At 42.5% G+C, this 20,131-nt stretch overlaps 1 protein-coding gene across 3 annotated transcripts in view; it reads left to right on the top strand.

The window, feature by feature from the left end:
* Trafd1 (TRAF-type zinc finger domain containing 1) overlaps positions 1-20,131 on the top strand; it is a 50,249-nt gene that overhangs the window by 22,094 nt on the left and 8,024 nt on the right. For 2 of the 3 annotated variants that reach the window (XM_010604484.3, XM_010604486.3), the window contains exons 3-7: positions 7,085-7,143; positions 13,015-13,150; positions 13,288-13,341; positions 15,748-16,153; positions 17,677-17,886. In XM_010604484.3, coding sequence (XP_010602786.1) covers positions 7,085-7,143; positions 13,015-13,150; positions 13,288-13,341; positions 15,748-16,153; positions 17,677-17,886 — 865 coding nt within the window. Of the gene's footprint in view, positions 1-2,698; positions 2,791-7,084; positions 7,144-13,014; positions 13,151-13,287; positions 13,342-15,747; positions 16,154-17,676; positions 17,887-20,131 lie in introns of those variants that run through there. The other variant, XM_019204561.2, reaches the window with a different exon arrangement.

Genomic DNA, 20,131 nt, shown 5'->3' with positions numbered 1-20,131 from the left:
TTTCTGGTACCAGGGATTGAACTCGGGTCCTTGCGCTTGCAAGGGAGGCGGCAGAACCACTGAGCTAAATCCCCAGCCCTGAGCCACTTTTAGAAGGAGCTATCTGATAATATTTGGCATAGCCAAGAGATTCTGATAATGGTATTGGCTAAACTAAACAAAACTACCGTTCAGTGTTTAATATAATGCTGAACAAAGTCATCAGCTATAACCAACCAGATTTAAAACACACAAACACCTTGATGTAATTCAGCAAGTATGAATGGAGTGCCTTCCGTGTGTCCGAGTCTGTGCCGGGCTCTAGGCCAGGAATCTGATTTCACGCAGCTGCTGGGAAGTAGAAGCGGGAGGAAGGGAAAAGACTGGCAGCTAGAAACACAGGGAAAACCTTCATTTCATCAGGGAAGATCCCACAGCAGTACTGAGGCTGAGGGGGCATCAGGGATTGGGGAAGTCCACATGGCTTCCCAGACCTGGAAGGGAAGTCTTGGCCAGAGGAGAGGTCCCTTCCCCCAGCCTGGCAGGGCCTTCAGTTTGGCAGAACGGGGAAGGGCAGGGCAATACCTCTCCCCTGGGGCTTTATCAGAATTCCACTACAGCCAGTGCTGAATCAGAATCCAGAAGGGTTGTTTAGGCCTTAACACCAGAAATTCAGATTTGGATAATTTGGTGAGGGAGAAGCGGGTATGGGTAATGAGGAGTTGTCCAAGACCAAGTGTTTTTAAAAGTATTTTTTGTTGTTGTTTTGTTTTGATTTTTTGAGCCAGGGTCTCACTATGTAGTTGAGACTGACCTGGAACTCACTATGTAGTCCAGGCTGGTCTCAAACTCACAGGATCCTCCTGCCTCAGCCTCCTGAGTGCTGGAATTACAGGTGTGCGCCACCACACCCGGCTCTGTTTTTTGTTTTTAAAAAACAGGGTCTCACTGTGTAGTTAAAACTGGCCTTGGATTCATTATATAGCCTAGGGTGGCCTTGAACTCCTGCCTCAGCCTCTTGAGCCCTGGGATTAGGGCGTGTGCCACTACACCTGGTTTAGAACTGCTAGTCTCTTTACTCAAAATGCAGTTAATGTATACCAGGTTGGCAAGTGCGTGGAAGAACCTTAGAAACATTATACTGAGTGAAAAACACATACAGAAAAGAAAAAAATGTATGGTTCCATTTGGTATATAAAACTGCAGGCCAGACACTCTGGGGGCTAAGGCAGGAGGATCACCATGAGTTTGAGGCCACCCTCAGATACGTAGTGAGTTCAAGGCCAGTCTGAAATACATAGTAAGGGCGGGGGATTTAGCTCCGTGGTTCTGCTGCCTGCCTCGCAAGTACAAGGACGCAAGTTCGATCTCTGGTACAAAAAAAAAAAAAAAATCTGAAATACATAGCAAGACCCTGTCTCAAAAAACATTAAAAAGAAACTAGAAAATATAAATTTAGATGAGTGTGGTGGCCTACGTCTGTAATCCCAGCACTCAAGAGGCTGAGGCATGAGGATTGTCACAGGTTTGAGGTCACCCTGGCTACACAGACTATGTCGCAAAAAACAAACAAAATGGCACACACACACACACACACACACACACACACACACAAAACAAAAAAACAGCAGTGAGAAAGACAAATGCATGTTTAGTTAGAAGGTTAAGGTCTGACAGGATCCAGTGAGGAAATGGGATTGACAGGACAATTGAATAATCTATATCTTTATTATAGTGATGGTTATGTATGTGAAAATGGATAGCATTATATACCTAACATGGCTGCATTTGTTGTATATAAAGTGCCTCAAACATTTTTTAAAAATAGGGTTAGCTGGGTGTGGTGCCACATATCTGTAATTTCAACCCTCAAGAGGCTGAGGCAGGAGGATCGCTATGAGTTTGAGGCCAGCTTGGGCTACACGTTGAGTTCAAAACTAGCTTCGACTACATAGTGAGACTGTGTCTCAAAAAACAAACAAATAAAAAAATAGGGTTCGCCAGGTGTGGTGGTGCATGCCCGTAATCCCAGTATTTGGGAGGCTGAAGATCAATTGAACTCATTTTGGGCAATTTAGCAACTTAGTGAGAAACAGTTTCAAAATAAAAAATTAATAAAGGGGCTGGGCACATAGGTCAATGTGAAGGCGGGTTCAATACCTATTATAAAAAAAAAAAGACATCAGTATTAATGGCCCATGACAAGAACAAATGGCATTCACTATCTTAATATATTAGTCATATTAGTAATGTTTGCACAGTGTTATTCATGCAAATATTATTAGCCTGAGTCAGGGGCAGTCACTAAATCTAGCATTAGGCTCACAGTTGAGCTCTACCTCTCATCCCAGATGTGGAGTTGAGACTTCTAAATACACGCCCCTATGGAGCTAGAGGAGCCAATCGGGGCTTGGAAGGCGTGGCCCTGGGAGCGACAACAGTGCTACCCAATGGGTACTCAGCAGGGACCACCCTTGGCCAATGGGCGCGCCCCTTCTCGACGGTCGGAAGCGGTGAGGCGGCTTGGGGCCGTTGTTCAGTGCTGTGTCTCTCCTGAGGAGTCTCGGTGTCTGGCGAGCGAGGCGATTCAGTGTTTTCTCTGTCGTTGCAGGTGAAGGACGGCGGCGGCCCGCTCCATGGTTGCTTCCGCGGTGTCAGCTCCGGGAGGTGGCTGGCGTCTGGGGGAGGGGCACGGGCGGGGAGCGGGGAAGCGGTGAGGCGGCTTGGGGCCGTTGTTCAGTGCTGTGTCTCTCCTGAGGAGTCTCGGTGTCTGGCGAGCGAGGCGATTCAGTGTTTTCTCTGTCGTTGCAGGTGAAGGACGGCGGCGGCCCGCTCCATGGTTGCTTCCGCGGTGTCAGCTCCGGGAGGTGGCTGGCGTCTGGGGGAGGGGCACGGGCGGGGAGCGGGGGCTGTGAGGCGATGCAACTAGCTGTGGGCGTGGGGGTCGCGAGCGTCCCGGTGTGGCTCTCCGCCCGAGGGCCCGGGTTCGAGTCTCCACTGCGATCAGCTGGTGCGGCGCTGGCTCCTTGGCGCTTCCGCCTTCTCTATGTCTGGCGATGGAACGATGATTTTCATCTAGGAGTGGGGTCGGGAATTAAAAAGGCTGCAGGTGTAAAGGATTAGCGGTGAATTGCCCTGTGAATCAGGTGCTCGCTCCTCCTATCCTCGTCCTGCTCTGGGGGCTCCTGACAGCTGCCTCCGAAGGGTGCACGCCTTACCTCTGCCAAAGCCCTTTCATGCTTTCGCCCATTGACTCATCGCCACGATCCTTGGAAATGTTGTCAGTCGCCTGCCTCAAGAGTGAGCCCTAAGGGGGTTTAGTCAATCACACGAAGGGAACTTAATTCCCAGAGTTCGCTCATCCTTGGTTCCCGTGTAGCTAGAAAAATGGACAGCCCCCTCAAGCTGTAGATGATGATGATGATGATGATGATTGAGACAGGGCCTCGTGTTGTAATTCAGGCTGGTCTTGAATGCACTGTGTAGCGCAGACTGGCTGGAACTCTTAGTGATTGTCCTGCCTCAGCCTTCCAAATGTAGAAATTAGAGGTGTGCACCACCACACCTGGCTTTTTTATTTTTAGTAGTACATATTTGCACTACATCATAATTACATTCCTCATGGGGAGTTGGTACATGTACGTAAGACATCTTTGTTCTTTTTTTTGGTACCAGGGATCGAACTCAGGTCCTTGCACATGGGAGGCAGGCGGAAGAACCACTGAGCTAAATCCCCAGCCATTTGTTCTTTTTTTATCCCTTTTCCCTCCCTACCCTTCATTTTCCCTCCATCTCTTGGTCCCCTTCCCCTTTTGCAAAAGATCTATCTTCCTGTTTCCTATTATCTATCTACAGTGATTGATTGTCTTTTTGAGACAGGATCTCCCTGTGTAGTTCACACTGGTCTTGAACTTGTGGCGATCTTGCCTCAGCCTCCCGAGTGCTGGGATTATAGGTATGTGGCATTAGTCCCAGCTTACCTTTTACTCTATTTTGCTCTTTAGTTTTGGGTTTCTCTCAGAATAGAAACTGTGTGATATTTAAGCTTGTGTCTCATTTAGTTCACTTAACCTTGGTCCCAAGGTGCATCCATTTTCCTACAAATGACTCCAGCTTATCCTTCTGTATGGCAGAGTGGTACTCCATTGTGTATAAATACTACCTTTTCTACATATTTAAATATCTTACATCTGCTGTTGCCTTAAATTCTCCAGCTAAAGAAAGTGCTTTTCAAGAGGCTTCTGTAAGCTGAGTCAGGGCTCCTCCAGAGGGTCACGAGGAGGAAGTGGGTGGCCGTTGTGGGTCCCCTTCTTCATCCTCACATTCTAACTCAGCCCTGAGCTAAGTAGGTTGTAGTTGCTGGGAAGAAGTATTTCCCTTGAACTTGGAATTACTGGTGAAGAAAGGTGAACCATAGAGCTAGCCCTTGGTACTCCTGGCCATGAAGAACTGGCTGGCTACTCTGGAGATGGCCGTGACCCTGTGCTCCACTAGGAGCAGTTCCAGGAGACTGTCGCCAGTCATCCATTGTGGAGGTCAGGGACATCAGGAGGTGGAAGCCGATGCTGGGTTGCAGTATGGCTGCAGCCGCTGGTGTCCAGCAGGTGGTTGCTGGTTCTGTTCTGGCAGCTACCTCTGGGCTTTGTGGCCACTGGGAAGTACACTCACAAGCAAAGAACCAGGTTGTCCCTGTGGCCCAAGCATGCCACCTGGGGATCAGTGTGCCTGGGCCTGGGAAACTGGGCTGAGCTGCACCTTTGCAGTCCGCTGGAGCACAGGCCTGGGAGCATATGGTTGAGGCAGGAGCCAAAGGGGAGGCAAGTGTCAGGGTCCTGGGGCACAGAGGCTGCCCAGGCTGCATAGAGAAGTGGACAGATGAGTGGCAAGGCTGGGGCTCTAGGGAGTGGTGCTCATTTCCCTACAACTGTAGCCTTAGCCTGGAGTTGGCTGCTTAGTAGCTTGTGGTAGAGGAAGCACACCTATAATCAGTCTGTCTGCCCAGAGAAAAGTATTTAGAGACTTTCCCTTTTAAGGAACAAGGTTTGTTTTCATACATAGGGGCTTCCTATTCCTAGCAGATATTTGCTGTGGGAGCAGATATCTTGAATTATTTCAGTCCCTAGTTAAAAACCCTTCAATAATTTTTTCATTGATCTTGAAATATGATCTATCTCTTTCCTATATGATACAGTCTTTTCAAATCATTCTTTTTTTGTTGTTTGTTTTATTTTTGGCAATACTGGGATTTAACCTATGGCCTTCACACGCAGCTACATCCCTACCTCCTTTTTTATTTTGAGACAAGTTTTTACTAAGTTGCTAAATTTCCCTGGCTGAGCTTGAATTTACAATTCCCCTGCCTCAGCCTTCCAGAGTGCTGGGAGTGTAGGTATGGGTCACCACACCAGGCTTCCTCTTTTTCAAAATGCTACTAGTGCACATCTACTTTACTTTCTCTTTCATTTCCTAAGGCCTTTGCTCTTCCCAGTAATTAGGTGGAGTTTCCCTACTCTTCCTCCCTTGTTACTGCCTGGCTGGCTCTTTGTATTTGAAGTCTTAGTATAAATGTCATCTCCTTGGAAAATTCTTCCCTGACTATCCTTAGATTCTCCATCCCCATTTGTCTTTTTCTTAAAAAAACTTACCTTGGATTATATTTTGTTTTTGCCTGTTTTACTTGGCTACTGAAAATTAATTGGTCTGTTTGTCAGACACTGTATTTAATTTTAAAATATTCTTACAGAATCTGAACTAACATGTTGAGTGGATAAATAAATACATTTTGAAAAGTGGGTTGGATAATTCCAAAACCATTGTAGATTCTTCTTAAGGGATAGTATTTAAGACCATTTAAAAAACAACACAGCTAAGGATTTAGTTTAGTGGCTCCAGGCCTGCCTTGCAAGCTCAAGGTGCTGAGTTTGATCCCAGTACCCAAAGAAAAACCACACAAAAAAACCAGTAGTAAAGTTGTCAGTAATTTGCTTTCTACACTGACGTTGTGGTTAAAAAGAAGGGAAAAATTTACATTGAAGAAACCTGGTAGACACCATCTCACCTAACTAATCAGTTAACATCACCAGTAATAATGAGTGTTGACATCGTGTGCCTTCTGATATAATGCACACAAAATGGGCATGGTGTCACTTCTGAGGTATAATGTCCAAAATGTATAATGTGAATTTGATCCTGAGAAAACAGACAAACCCAAATTGAGACTTTAAATGAAATAACTACCCAGTAGCTAGTAATTGTTAAAAACTTCTAGTAGTCAGTAATTTCTAGTTAAGCTAATAATTAGCTGAATAAATCATGAAAGACAAAGATATGCCTCTGGGCATGGTGGCGCATGCCTATAATCCCAACATTCTGGAGGCTGAGGCAGGAGGATTGCCATGAGTTCAAGGCCGGCCTGGACTACATAGTGAATTCAAGGCCTGGCTCAACTACATAGCAAGACCCTGTCTCATGGAATAACAATAATGATAATAATAATTAATAGTATAATGAAATACTGAACAGGCATCCCAGGTCCTAGAAGATTAAGGAGAAATAATGGATACTGATCCAGAAAAGGGCATCAGTGCAATGGTTGTTAAAATATGAATAAGACCTGTAGATTAGTTACTGGTTTTAATGTTAATTTCCTATAGCTAAGAATTTTACAATGATCATTTATGATGTTAATTTTTAGGGAAATTGGTGAAAGCTCTAAGGGAATTTTTTTGTACTTTTTTGGAAACTTTTTTCTAAGTAAAATTATTTTAAATTAAAAATTAAATAAGCTAGGTGTGGGAGTGTCCACCTGTAATCCTGGCAACTTGGAAGGCTAGAACATTAGAATCACAAATTCCAGGCCAGCATCAGCAACTTAGTGAGATTATCTCAAAAATAAAAACACCTGGAATGTAGTTTAGTTTTCTCTGGGTTCAGTCCCCAGTACTGCAGAAAGACAAGGGAGGGAGGGAGGAGAGAAGGAGAAGAGTATTGAAGCAGGTAGGCACCACTGAGCTAAATCCATGGCCCAGCTTTTTATTTCTTTGCACGTAATCCTTAAAGCAGAAATGAAACAGAAAGTTCATACTTCTTACTTTGCAATTTTCAGGAGGGGCTAAAGATGGCTGAATTTCTAGATGACCAGGATACACGACTGTGTGACAACTGGTAAGAGATTAAATCTAAGAAATATTACTGAAATGAGCACAAACTAGTTTCTGCAGGGTTATTTCTTGATAGATTAAAATTGGAAATGTGTAATATATTGTGCAAGTAAATGTCTTTAAAACTTTTAAACAAAAAATGTGACTAAATTGCCTACTTTAGTAAATTTTTTTTTTTTTTTTTTGAGACAGGGTCTCACTATGTAGTTGAGACTGACCCGGAACTCACTATGTAGTCCATGCTGGTCTCGAACTCACAGCAATCCACCTGCCTCAGCCTCCTGAGTGCTGGGATTACAGGTGTGCGCCACCATGCCTGGCTCTACTTTAGTAATTTAACAAGATGGTAGGTTTAGGTATAATAGAGAAGTGAATGGAATGATGGCATGAGGCTGGCAGTCAGGGCTCTGGTTTCTGTCTTTAATTAGTGACTTTTAATGCCAGCCAGGGTGGCACATACCTATAATCATAGCATTTTGGAGGCTGAGGCAGATCATGGAGGATCATGAGTTCCAGGCCAGACTGGGCTACTTAGTAAGACGTTGTCTCAAAAAATAAAACAAAACAATAGAGGATTGAGAATGTAGCTCAGCATGAAGGTCCTGAGTTCATCCCCCTGCTGAACCACCAAAAAAACCCAAAAGACTTTTAGTAAGTCACTCAACTGCTTGGAAGCCATTTTTTTTAACCTAGGACACTGAACATGCTAGGCAAATGCTATACCACTGAGCTCCCCAGCCCCTAGAATCTCACCTGCATAAAGAGAACTTATTTTTGTATGTTTGGACATATTATTAAACTGATTAAAAAACATATAATGAATATTTAGATTGTAGCAGTGTTTTCCAAAGTTTTCCTTTAAAAAGGAGGAGCTGGGTGGCACATGCCTATAATCCCTGTGCTTGAGGCTTAGGCAGGAAGATTACTGAGTTTGGGGCCAGCCCGAACTACATAGTGAGAACCTGTCTCAAAACAACAACAAAAAAGAGACATGGGTCTCATTGAGCTCTTAAGGCAGTCAAGTTAATCATTACTTCATGGTTCCAAAGCTATTTGTGAGGGTTGGATATAGTCTTGATTGTCAGACTTTCTATTTGGAAGTTTTTAATCCACAGAAATGATAGGAAAGAGAAACTCCTTGTTGAAATGAAACCCAGGCATCCAGTTAAAACAGTTGGTCCCCCTGTGGGGATTTCTCAACAATTTATCCTGACATTTTGGTGATACACAAGTGCTCCTCCTGAAAGCTAAAGAAAAAACATCAAAACAGATCTTGATATCCTATGGTTTTTTTTTGTTTTTGTTTTTGTTTTGGTTTTTTTTTTTTTTGAGACAGGGTCTCACTATTTAGTTGAGATTAACCTGAAACTCACTATGTAGCCCAGGCTGGTCTCGAACTCACAGCGATCCTCCTGCCTCAGGCTCCCGAGTGCTGGGATTACAGGTGTGTGTCACCATGCCCGGCTATCCTATGTTTAATTTGCCAAATTGTGGTATAGGGAGAGATGTTGAATAAAAGAAGATAATTCGATGCAAATTATTGAAAGGTTTGAGTCAAATTTTTTAATATTGTTGTTGCCTTTTTCTTTCAGCAGAATTAGAATATAATTAGAGCAACGGCTGGTCATAATATTCTTTCCCTGCATAGAATTTAAATTAAAAAAAAATTTGGAGGTAGATTTAGCTCAGTGGTGCTGCCACGTGCCTCACAAGGGCAAGGTCCTGAGTTCAATCTCCAGTACCGAAAAAACAAACAAACCACCTTTTTTTTTTTTTTGAGACAGTCTTGCTATCTGTGTAGTTCAGCCTGCCTTGAACTCATTATGTAGCCCAGGCTGGCCTTGAACTAACTGCAAATCTCCTGCCTCAGGCTCCTGAGGGCTGGGAATCACAAGTGTGTGCCACCACACCTGGCAGAAGGCTTACACTTTTTATTTTGGCATATATTGTGTTCAAGAATAGATTTCTACTTGTTTGTATTTAGGGTTTGGCTACTAGAGATTTCTCTGGAAGCGTTGGTTTACCTTTAAATCATTTCTATCTAAAATGAAATTTCAAGCCGGGCATGGTGGCACATGCCTGTAATCCCAGCACTCGGGAGGCTGAGGCAGGAGGATCAGTATGAGTTTGAGACCAGCCTGGGCTACATAGTGAGTTCCACAGCAGTATGAACTACATAGTGAGACCCTGTCTCAAAAAACAAAACAAAAAAAAAAAAAAAAAAAGAAGAAAAAAAAGAAATTTTACCTCTTAGCTCTTCCTTGGGACTATTAGCAGTATTATTATTTTTTTTTTTTTATTTTGTTTTGTTTTTTGAGACAGGGTCTCACTATGTAGTTCATACTGCTGTGGAACTCACTGTGTAGCCCAGGCTGGTCTCGAACTCGCTTCTGCCTCTCAGCCTCCCGAGTGCTGGGATTACAGGCGTGCGCCACCACGCCCGGCTGTTAGCAGTATTATTGATACATGGAACTATGTTATCATTTGCCTCACTGAAACCATCTTCATTTTTTTCTGTTGGGAGGAAGCAGGTTTATTGGTGTTTTACCTGGTTGAAATTTTTAGTGGGAATATCTTGGTAATAAAATTTGAAAAGAAAAATACTCAGCAGGCAGCTGCTTTATGTAATTGTTACAAATACCTCTTTTTTTGGTATCAGGGATCGAACTCTGGTCCTTGTGCTTGAGGCGGAACCACTGAGCTAAATCCCTGGCCCAATATCTCTTTTTCTTTTAAGGTTTCCCAAGAGGTGAAAATGTAGAATAGGAAATGCTCTGTGGTTTTAACTTGACAGCTGTTTTGGTTCCTCTTCATATTGTGTTCTTGTAGTCCTTAATGCATTTTCTTTTAGTTCTAAAGTTTTAGTGGCCTGGCATGCATCAATGCTCCTGTCAGCAGGTTATTCTGAGTAGCCCTGTAAAATAAAAAATAGAGCTGGGTGTGGTGCCACAGGCCTGTAATCCCAGCACTTGGGAGCCTGAGGCAGGAGGATCGCTGGAGACCAGCCTGGGCTACATAGTGAGTTCCAGGTCAGTCTCAACTACATAGTGAGACCCTGTTTAAAAACAAAACAAACAAAAAAAACAACAACAACAAAAACAGATTTGTTTTCTCAATTTTTTCCCACTTAAAAGAAAATGATGAAAAAGGAACCCAGGGTCTGCACACACTTTTTTTGTACCATTTATAACCTTTTTTTTTGATACTGTGGATTGAACTCAGGACCTTCTGCTTACCAGGCAAACAGGGTGCCACTGAGCTAAATCCCTGGCCCTCTTGTGTTTTTTGTTTGTTTGTTTTTGAGATGGGGTCTCTCTATTCAGGATGGCCTTGAACTCACTATATAGACCAGCTTGGCCTTGAACTCTGGAATTTGAATCCTCCTGCCCGGCCACCAAGAGGAGTATGCCACCATGCCGAGTTTACTTCTTGTTTCAGCCTTTTAAAAAATATTTGGTTCTTTGGAGATATGGCCTTGCTATGTTCTAGGCTACACTTAAACTCACTGTGTAGCCCAGGCTTCCCTCTGGATTCTTCTGCCTCAGCCTCTTAGATGGCTTGGATTACATGCATATTCACCACACCTGGTTTGTTTTGACTCTTTTTGTGTGTGTGTGGTCCTGGGATCAAACTCAGGACCTTGGGCTTGTGAGGCAGGTGCAGGTGTCACTGAACTCTAAATCTCCAGTCCCTGTTTAGACTTTTTTTTTTGTACCAGGGATCAAACTGAGGACTTTGCGCTTGCAAGGCAGGCAGTGGCACCACTTAGTTAGCTAAATCCCCAGTCTGTTTAGACATTTTTAAGACTTTCATTTTTTTAATAATTTTGTGATGCTATAATGAAATTATTCATCTATAATCCTAAGACTGGGGTGATTAGGTTCAGCAATGTATAATTTTGTAGCCCCAGAAACACATTTTCAAGTTGTTTTTAAGCATTTTATATGAAGACTAGTAATATAACATAACAGTTTCTAGTTTCTAGTACTAGTACCAGTAGAGTACTAGTTTCATAATATCTTTAATAGTTATGATTTACTGGTTTTAATCTTTAAAATAAGTTTAGGGCCAGGTGTGGTGGCACAAGCCTGTAATCCCAGCACTTGGGAAATAGAGGCAGGAGAATTGCCATGAGTTCGAGGCCAGCATGAACTGCATAGGGAGACCCTGTCTCAAAAAACAAAAAATAAGTTTAAGATGATAATTTAAGTTGGGCACAGTGGCACATGCCTATAATTCCAGCACTCTGGAGATTGTGGCAGGCAGGTAATGAGTTCAAGTTCTGCCTAGGGAATTTATCCAGAGTTTGTCTCAAAATTAAAAAAAAAAAAAAAAGGCTGCTGGGCGTGGTGGTGCACGCCTGTAATCTCAGCACATGGGAGGCAGGAGGCTCACTGTGAGTTTGAGGCCAGCCTGGGCTACATGGTGAGTTCAAGGCTAGTTTGGACTGCATAGGGAGACCCTGATTCAAAAAGCAAAACAAAACAAAAACCAAAATGAACTCAGGTTATAGCTCAATGTGAAGATGCTGGGTTTAGTGTTCAATCCCAGTACCAAGGAGGGGGGAGGTTAAAAAAAGATGGTAATTTTTGGTATAGCTCTTTCCACTGCATATTTTATAGTTTAATTTTTTTAAATTAATTTAAAATCAGTGGGCTGGGACCAGGGGTGGATTTATTTATTACTATGTTTTTTTGTACTGGGGATTGAACTTGGGCCCTTGAGCTTGTGAAGCAGGTGGTGGCACCACTGAGCTAAATCCCTGGCCCACTCAGTGGTTCCACCGCCTGCCTCACAAGCACAAAGGACCTGAATCCGATCCCCAGTACCAAAAAATAAAATAAAATCAAATCAGTGGTTTCCTTAGAAAGGTAGGAATTTGGGAGAAATAATGGAAAGTTAAATGTGCCTGGTCTTTTGGTGAATTCCATCTTTATTCATCTACATTTTCTTCTCACCTCTCACAATTATCCTTTCTCCATCCACTTATGTTCTGAGAGTGCCTTGGGATCCAAAGCTTGATAACTTTGTCCCTGGAGTAAACTGAATTTGTATTTCTGTGGTGTTTTGGCCTTTCATACTGAGAGAACTACCACAGCTGGAGGCGTATCATTCATCTTCCTTCCAAAAGTTTCTTAGATTTTTGTATTAAAATTAAAGCTGTAAAAGAAGAAATAAGCTATTCATATCTTGGTGTGGGAGAGGGTTGTTGTAGTGTTCACTTTGAGGCAAAATAGGACATTGAAGACTTACTGCTGGCCGTGGTGACGTGTACCTCTAGTCACAGCTACCCAGGAGGCTGAGGTGGGAGGATGAGATAAGCCGTAAGTCTGTGGCCAGCCTCAGCCACATAGATCCATCTAAAAATTTTTTGCTAGGCTGGGGATATAGCTCAGTGGTGCCGCTGCTTGCCTTGCAAGCACAAGGTCCCCGGTTCGATCCCCAGTACCAAAAAAAATTTTTATTTTTTTGCCATTGTTGTATTATGATATTGGTCTTATTCAGTATTTTGTTTTTCTGAATTTTTATTCTAGGTGACATACTATTTGGTACATTCTTAGCTAGATTGCAATTGGAGTTTTCTAGTGATATCCAAATAAAAAGTAATAGTGAATATTATTGAATAGTGTATGATCACTGTGAGTTTGAGACCAGCCTAGGCTACATAGTGAGTTCCAGGTCACTCTCAGCTACATAGTGAGACCCTGTCTCATCCCTGGTACCAAAAAAAAAAGCCCTTTCTCAAAAAACAAAACAAAAGAAAGATAATGGACACTAAAGATTAAACAGGGCTGATTTCTGTGTGATGTCACTGTGCAAGAAAAAGTATAGGTCAGTTAGTAATGCTTGTGTTTTCTCTGATCTTTTTCTGTAGCAAAAAAGAAATTCCTGTGTGTAACTTTACCATCCATGAGATCCACTGTCAAAGGAACATTGGTATATGTCCTGTCTGCAAGGAACCATTTCCCAAATCCGACATGGAGATTCACATGGCTACAGAACACTGTCAGGTGAACGGCCAGTTCCACAAACGTTCATGAATAGGCTGTACTTACCATTGTTCGTCAGATGTATTACACTTGTTATTGTGCAATAACAAATGAGCTTATGTCACAACCAGTTTATTGATTCTCACTTCCTATCCTAGGTGACTTGCAAATGTAACAAGAAGTTTGAAAAGATGCAGTTAAAGAAGCATGAGGTTAGTCTTGCACTAGGAGAATGAGTGAGCTACCAGAAGGATGCCAAGGCCAGTCCTGTTGAGATTACAGAGCTATATGCAGAGCGCAAGCCAGTCTGGTGGAGTCTTTGTTCCTCACACCTTGTGCATACTGCCTCTCAGAGCCTATTTGAAGCTTCAACTGCTACCAGATTTGGCTGCCTGGCCCTCGTACTCCATGCTCAGGCCTCAGATTCTTTCCGTTGGGAACAAGTCTCATTTCTGCTAGGGTCTGGCTGTTGGTAGCCATAGCGAGTACAAACCAAGCCCAGGGTTGCCTGTACAGAGCAACCTCATCAGCACACAGCCTGCCTTATTACACATTGTAATTTCCTTATGAGTTCTCAGCAGGCTGGGTTATTCCTGAAGAAATTTCTCAGCCTTTAGTGAGAAAAAAATGTGATATCAAGTGGTCACTAGTTACGATAAAAATGGCCAGGGCCAGGGATTTAGCTCAGTGTGGCACTGAGCCTGTCTCGCAATCACAAAGTCCTGAATTCAATCCCCTGTACCAAAAAAACAAACAACAACAACAAAAAAAACCAAAAAAAAAAACCCAAAAAAAAAACTGGCCAAAATTGCATAAGTGTGTTTTAGTTCACCAGTTAAAACTGGGGGGGAGGTTTTTGCTTTGGCATAGTGGTTGTACCCAAACTTTTGAAATAATGTTACATGAAAATTGTATACTTAAACTCTCAAATTTTAGTTTGTGCATTTTATTTTATTATTTATTTATTTATTTTTGGTTCTGGGGATCAAACTTGGGACCTTGCGCTTTCGAGGCAGGTGCTGAAACCACTGAGCTAAATCCCTGGCCCTGGTTTGTGCATTTTAGAATAACATTTCTTTATATTGTTTTGATGTTTTTATTGTTTTGTTTTGTTTTCATTATGTTAGTGACAATTTCCAAATAAGTATAAAGGTTTATTTTTGTTTTTTGGTGGTACTGGGCCTCAAACCCAAGGCCTTTTCACTGAATGACATTCCAGTCCTTATTTTACATATTTGAGATGGTCTTAACAGGTTGCCCAGGCTGGGCTTGAATTTATAGTGCTCTTGCCACATCCTCCCAGCGCACTGAGATTGATCACAGGTGTGCGCCACCATGCCTAGCCAAGTAAAAAACTTTTTTATTTTTTATTTTTTGGTATCAGGGATCAAACTCAGGTCCTTGTCCTTGTGAGATTGGCGGGGCACCACTGAGACAAATCCCTGGCCCTAAATGCTTTCATTCTTCATCGGCTGAATGTAATTATACTTTTGAGTTTATCTTCACTGGTAATTCCTGGTTTTTTTAGGTCTATTTAGAGCCATGCTAAATACAAACATGAAGTTATAAAAATGTGTCTTTGTAAAGGGCAGGCTCTTCTTACTAGCTAGAGTGAGTTGGAATAGTAAGGGGACATTGTTGAAGCTTGCTTGCTTGCTTTATTGGTACTGGAGATTGAACTTGGGACCTTGCAATTGCAAAGCACATGGTGGAACCACTGATCTAAATCCCTGGCCCTGTTGAAGCTTTAAAAAAAATCTGAATTGCTTTTTTTTTTTTTTCTTGTACTGGGGACTGAACTCAGGGATTCTGTATTACTGAACTATATCCTCAGCCCTTTGTACTTTGACATGGTCTCCGTGAGTTGTCCAAGCTGATCTCAAATTTGTGATCCTCCTGCGTCAGCCTGCCAAGTAAGCAAGCTTGGATTACGGCATGCACCACCATACCTGGCTTGCTGTACTTATTTGTTTCTAGGTTCAGTCTAATTTTGGGTTACTTTGTTATAGGTATACAAAATGATGTGATGGGGTAATTTAGTAGGTGAGAGTAGAGAAGAATTTCTATCCTTGTCTTTGTGGCAGAAACAAAAGGAGAAGCCATGACTTTTAAATACAGTATGTAGAAAGCGGTGGGTCAGGGGTCAGGGATGTAGCTCAGTGGTGCTGCGCCTGCCTGGCAAGTTCAAGGTTCTGAGTTTGATCCCCTGTACGGGGTGGGAGGGGCTTAGCAGGCAAAGCTACGGTTGATAAAGAGTTGTGCCCCCCATGGCATTGAACCAGTGCCTCAAGCACGTGAAGGCAGGCATTATCACTGAGCTAGATCCGCAGCCCAGAGGAGAAGATTGAAGTGACATTTTTGCTTTCTTTTCCCTGTATTAAAACACAGCCTGTTGGTGGGAATGGTGGCACACACCTGTAATCCCAGCACTCAGGCTGAGGCAGAAGGACCACCACAGGTTTGAGGCCAGACTAAGCTACATAGTGAGTTCAAAGTCATTCTGAACTACATAGCAAGACTCAGTCTCAAAACCCAATTCCTTCCCCATCCCTTACCCCTCAAAAACCCAGCCTCTCCTAGGTGTGTATATCAACTACCTCATTGCTCTTGTGTTGCAGGAGACTGAGTGCCCTCTACGGCTTGCTCTCTGCCAGCACTGTGATTTGGAGCTTTCTGTTCTCAAACTGAAGGAACATGAAGATTACTGTGGTGCCCGCACAGAGCTGTGCAGTGCCTGTGGGCGCAATATCCTTGTGAAAGATCTAAAGACTCACCCTGAAGTTTGTGGGAGAGGGGAGGAGGAAAAGAGAAATGAGGGTGCCATACCTCCTAATGCATATGATGAGTCTTGGGGTCAAGATGGAATCTGGATTGCATCCCAACTCCTCAGACAAATTGAGGCTCTGGACCCACCTACAAGGCTGCCCCGAAGGCCCCTGAGTGACTTTGGATCAGACTTTTTCCATAATAGGACTACCAACCAAAGGAACGTAACAGCCCATTTTCCAGTTCAGAATAATCCATGTGAGTAGTGCTTGGAATTAGGAAAGGAAACAGTATTGAAATTCCAGGGCAGCAGGTTATGCTGGCACATGCTCTTGGGAAGTGGAGGCAGGAGGATCACAAGTTAGAGACCAGCCTAAGATATATATATAGTGAATTCATGGCCAGCCTGATCTACATAGTGAGACCCTGTTCTTAAAAAGTCCCAAGGCAATTTGGAACAGGGATTTGGAGCCAAATAGATGTTGATTATTGAAGCCTAACTGTAGCAAGTTAGTGTTGAAAGAGTACCTTTTTATTTTGTTTTGTTTTTTTGAGACAGGGTCTCACTATATAGTTGAGACTGACCTGGAACTCACTTGGAGCTATCCTCCTGCCTCAGCCTCTGGAGTGCTGGGATTACAAGCTAGGATTACAGGCATGCGCCACCACACCCGGCTAAGAGTACCTAATCTATGAAGTGGGGGGGATAGAGCCTTTTTACTACTGAATGTTTAAAGTTGATGATAATAACAGTATCATAAGTGGCTGACTCTTGCCACATGTGGTAGTGCACACCTATAATCCCAGCATTTAGAAGGCTGAGGCAGGAAGATGGTGTGGAGAGTTTGAGGCCAGCCTGGGCTATATAGTTTAAGTCCAGGTGGAACTACATAGCAAGACCCTGTCTCAAAAAACAAACAAAAGGGCCAGGGATTTAGCTCCACCACTTGCCTCGCCCAATGTCCTGAGTTCGATCTATGCTACCAAAAAAAACTAACCAAACAAAACGTAGCTGACTTTTTTTTTGAGACAGGGTCTCACTTCTAACTATGTAGTTGAGGCTGACCTGGAACTCACTATGTAGCCCAGGCTGGTCTCGAATTCACAGTGATCCTCCTGCCTCAGCCTCCTGAGTGCTGGGATTACAGGTGTGCGCCACCATGCCCAGCTTCGGTAGCTGACTTATAGCTTGTGAACTTCAGGCATTTGTAGAGTATTTTACATGTATTAATTCTAACAATGGGAGGAGGGTACATAAATGGTACGGTTGAGATTTAAATTCAGATGATCTGACCCCATGCTTGAAAAAATGGCTTGGTGGTTGTCTTATTTTTACAGTTTAGTAATACTGCTTTTTGTTTTTTTTTGTTTTTTTTTGTTTTGTACCAGGGATCAAACTCAGTACCTTGTGCTTACAAGCAAGGCAGGTGGTGGCACCACTGAACTAAATCCCCAGCCCAGTAATACTGCTTTTAATAATATATTAAAATAGTTATGGAGCCTGGTCTCTTAGCAGCAATGTTTAAAAGACCTAAGAGAGTGAGGTCAGCGTTGCTCATAGTGGAGTTGGGTACATTTTATTTATTTATTTTTAAGAGTAGGAAACTATTGAGGGAAAGAAAGCTTCGTTCGGTATAAGAGACAGAAGGGGACCAGAAAGTGGGTTGTTCCTATAGTGGAGTTGGGTACATTTTAAACCTTGACCTTTGCTACGACAGGATTTGGGTTGTGGGGTGGCAGCATCTCTAATGTGCTTTGAGTGCTGGGTTTTCTTTTTCCAGTTGAAGAACAACAAAGGCAGGAAAGGAGTAGAGGCCTAAAGCCACCCCCAAAGGGTGGTGAAGATACTGCAAACTTGGACTTCATGTTGGCCCTAAGTCTGCAGAATGAGGGCCAGGCCTCCAGTGTGGCCGAGCAGCAGGACTTCTGGAAGGCTGTGTGTGAGGCAGAGCAGTCTCGTGGTGGGCCCAGTTCTCTGAGTGACACAAAGGGTAGGTTTGCTTATTCTGCCCTAGCTTCTGTCTGTAATTTTGTTAGTCTTTACTTTATGCAATTCACATGAACACAAAATATTTTTATTTTTTTATTGTTTTTCTTTTTATTGAGTTTATTGGTACATTTTAGGTAGACAGCACAGTTACATTCATTATTGGGATCTTGTACCTTTACATGACAGGTCTTGGTTCTCATTTTTCCCCTTGTCCCTGCCCTCCCTTCACCCCCTCCTCCCCTCCCCATTTACAAACATTTTATTTCCATTTTTTTTCATTTTCTCCCATTTTTTTTCTTTCCCTTATTACCTTTCCCCTACCCTTCCCACTTTCCCTACACCTTTAGCCCTCTTCCTATTTCACATTGTTAATTATCCCATTAGGATCTTATGTACTATTATAGTTTTTCACACCAGAGAAACTATTCGGTTATTTACACATGTATGACTTACTTGTTTCACTTAGGAGTATATCCTCAATATGTATCCATTTTCCTATGAATGACTCTAATTTCTCATTCTTTATGGCTGAGCAGTATTCCATTTTATAGAAAAGCCACATCATCTTTATCCAGTTTTCAACTGATGGGCAAATGGGATGTTTCCATGTTTTAACTATTACAAACTGTGCTGCTATAAACATAGGTGCGTATATGTCACTGTGGTATGATTCTAATTCTTTTGGAAAGATACCCAGCAGAGGGATGGCTGGGTCAAATGGAACCTCTAGTCCTAACTCTTTGAGGTATCTCCATATTGACTTCCACAGTGGTTGCATCAGTCTGCACTCCCACCAACAATGGAGCAGGGTTCCTTTCTCCCCGCAACCCCGCCAACATTTGTTATTGTGTGATTTCTTGATAGCAGCCATTCTTTGTGGGGTGAGGTGGAATCTCAGTGTTTTCATCTGCATCTCTCGAATGACCAGTGATGTGGAACATTTTTTCATATATTTCTTTGCTGCTTTTACTTTTTTGTCTGAGAAATGTCTGTTCATTTCAGATGCCCTTTTTGAATTGGGGCTTTATATTTGCAGAGAAAATTTTTTATTTTTTGGCAGTACCAGGTATTGAACGCAGGACCTTGCCTCTTGGCAGGCAATGGCGCCACTGAGCTAAATCTCTGATCCTAACATGAACGATTTTAATGAGATAGAATTTGCTTAAATATTTTTGGTTTGTTTGCTTTATTTTTCTCCTTTTCTCCAACTTATTTTCAAATATTGTCAGAGTAGAGTTGTCCAAAGTGGCACTTGTCTTTAATCCCAGCTGCTCAGGAGGCTGAGGGTAGTGATGGTGGCAAGTTTGAGGTCAGATGGGCAACAACATAGAACTCATGTTGGGATAAAAAACACTAGAATGCAAATCCACATATCCTAGTCTATGTTCAATTTAATACCACATTTACCTTTCTCTATAGCATTTTCCCTGAGAGTAAGTCATAGGACATTTTATGCCTAAATACTTTATAATGTCTCTTTGTTTCCCATTTTCCCCCTACCCTCAAACTCCCTCTCATGTGTCTCTCAATAAGAGTATTTTTCTGTGTAAACACAATAAATGTACCTCTCAGGAAATTTAATGTAAATTCTCTACTTTAGTACTAAGTCCTTCAGAATTTTGTTTTGTAGTTGAGACTGACCTGGAACTCACTATGCAGCCCAGGCTGGTCTCAAACTCACAGTGATCCGAGTGCTGGGATTACAGGCTTGCGCCACCATGCCCAGCTTTTTGTTTTGTTTTGGTTTTAATCTTTATCTTGTAGGACATTGGCACTTCAAAAAGTCCAGGGTTAGTTTTTTGCAAACTATTTTTTCTCCAATTTAAATTTATGTGATTCTTTTCTTGTCTTTAGATACAGTTTTGTCAATGCTTATTGGTGCTTCTGTTTATGTTTTTTTGGTACTGGGGATCAAGCTCAGGACCTTGCACTTGCAAAGCAGGCTCAGTGCCACTGAGCTACATCCCCAGCTTCTGTGTCTATCTTGGAACAGGAGCTTGTCTCATTATTCCCTAAGGTGAATAAGGGTACCTTTTAGATGTCCCTGTTATATGGCTAGTTTTTTCCCCTTGTAATAGCTTGTGAGGTATTTTGAGGTTGTTGGGGTATGGATTATTTGTGTAGTCTTATCTAGCCATTTTGGTATTTATTGATGTTTCTTGCTTGAGTCAGGTTATAAGATGGTGAATTTTCTTGTTTCTATCCTTTTTTCTTTTTCTTTTTTTTTTTTTTTTTTTTTGAGAGGG

This window comes from Fukomys damarensis, unplaced genomic scaffold (assembly GCF_012274545.1).
Source record: "Fukomys damarensis isolate Sample0158 unplaced genomic scaffold, DMR_v1.0_HiC HiC_scaffold_12, whole genome shotgun sequence".
NCBI classification, from domain to species: Eukaryota; Metazoa; Chordata; class Mammalia; order Rodentia; family Bathyergidae; genus Fukomys; species Fukomys damarensis.
This window is presented reverse-complemented; position numbering and strand designations above follow the sequence as displayed.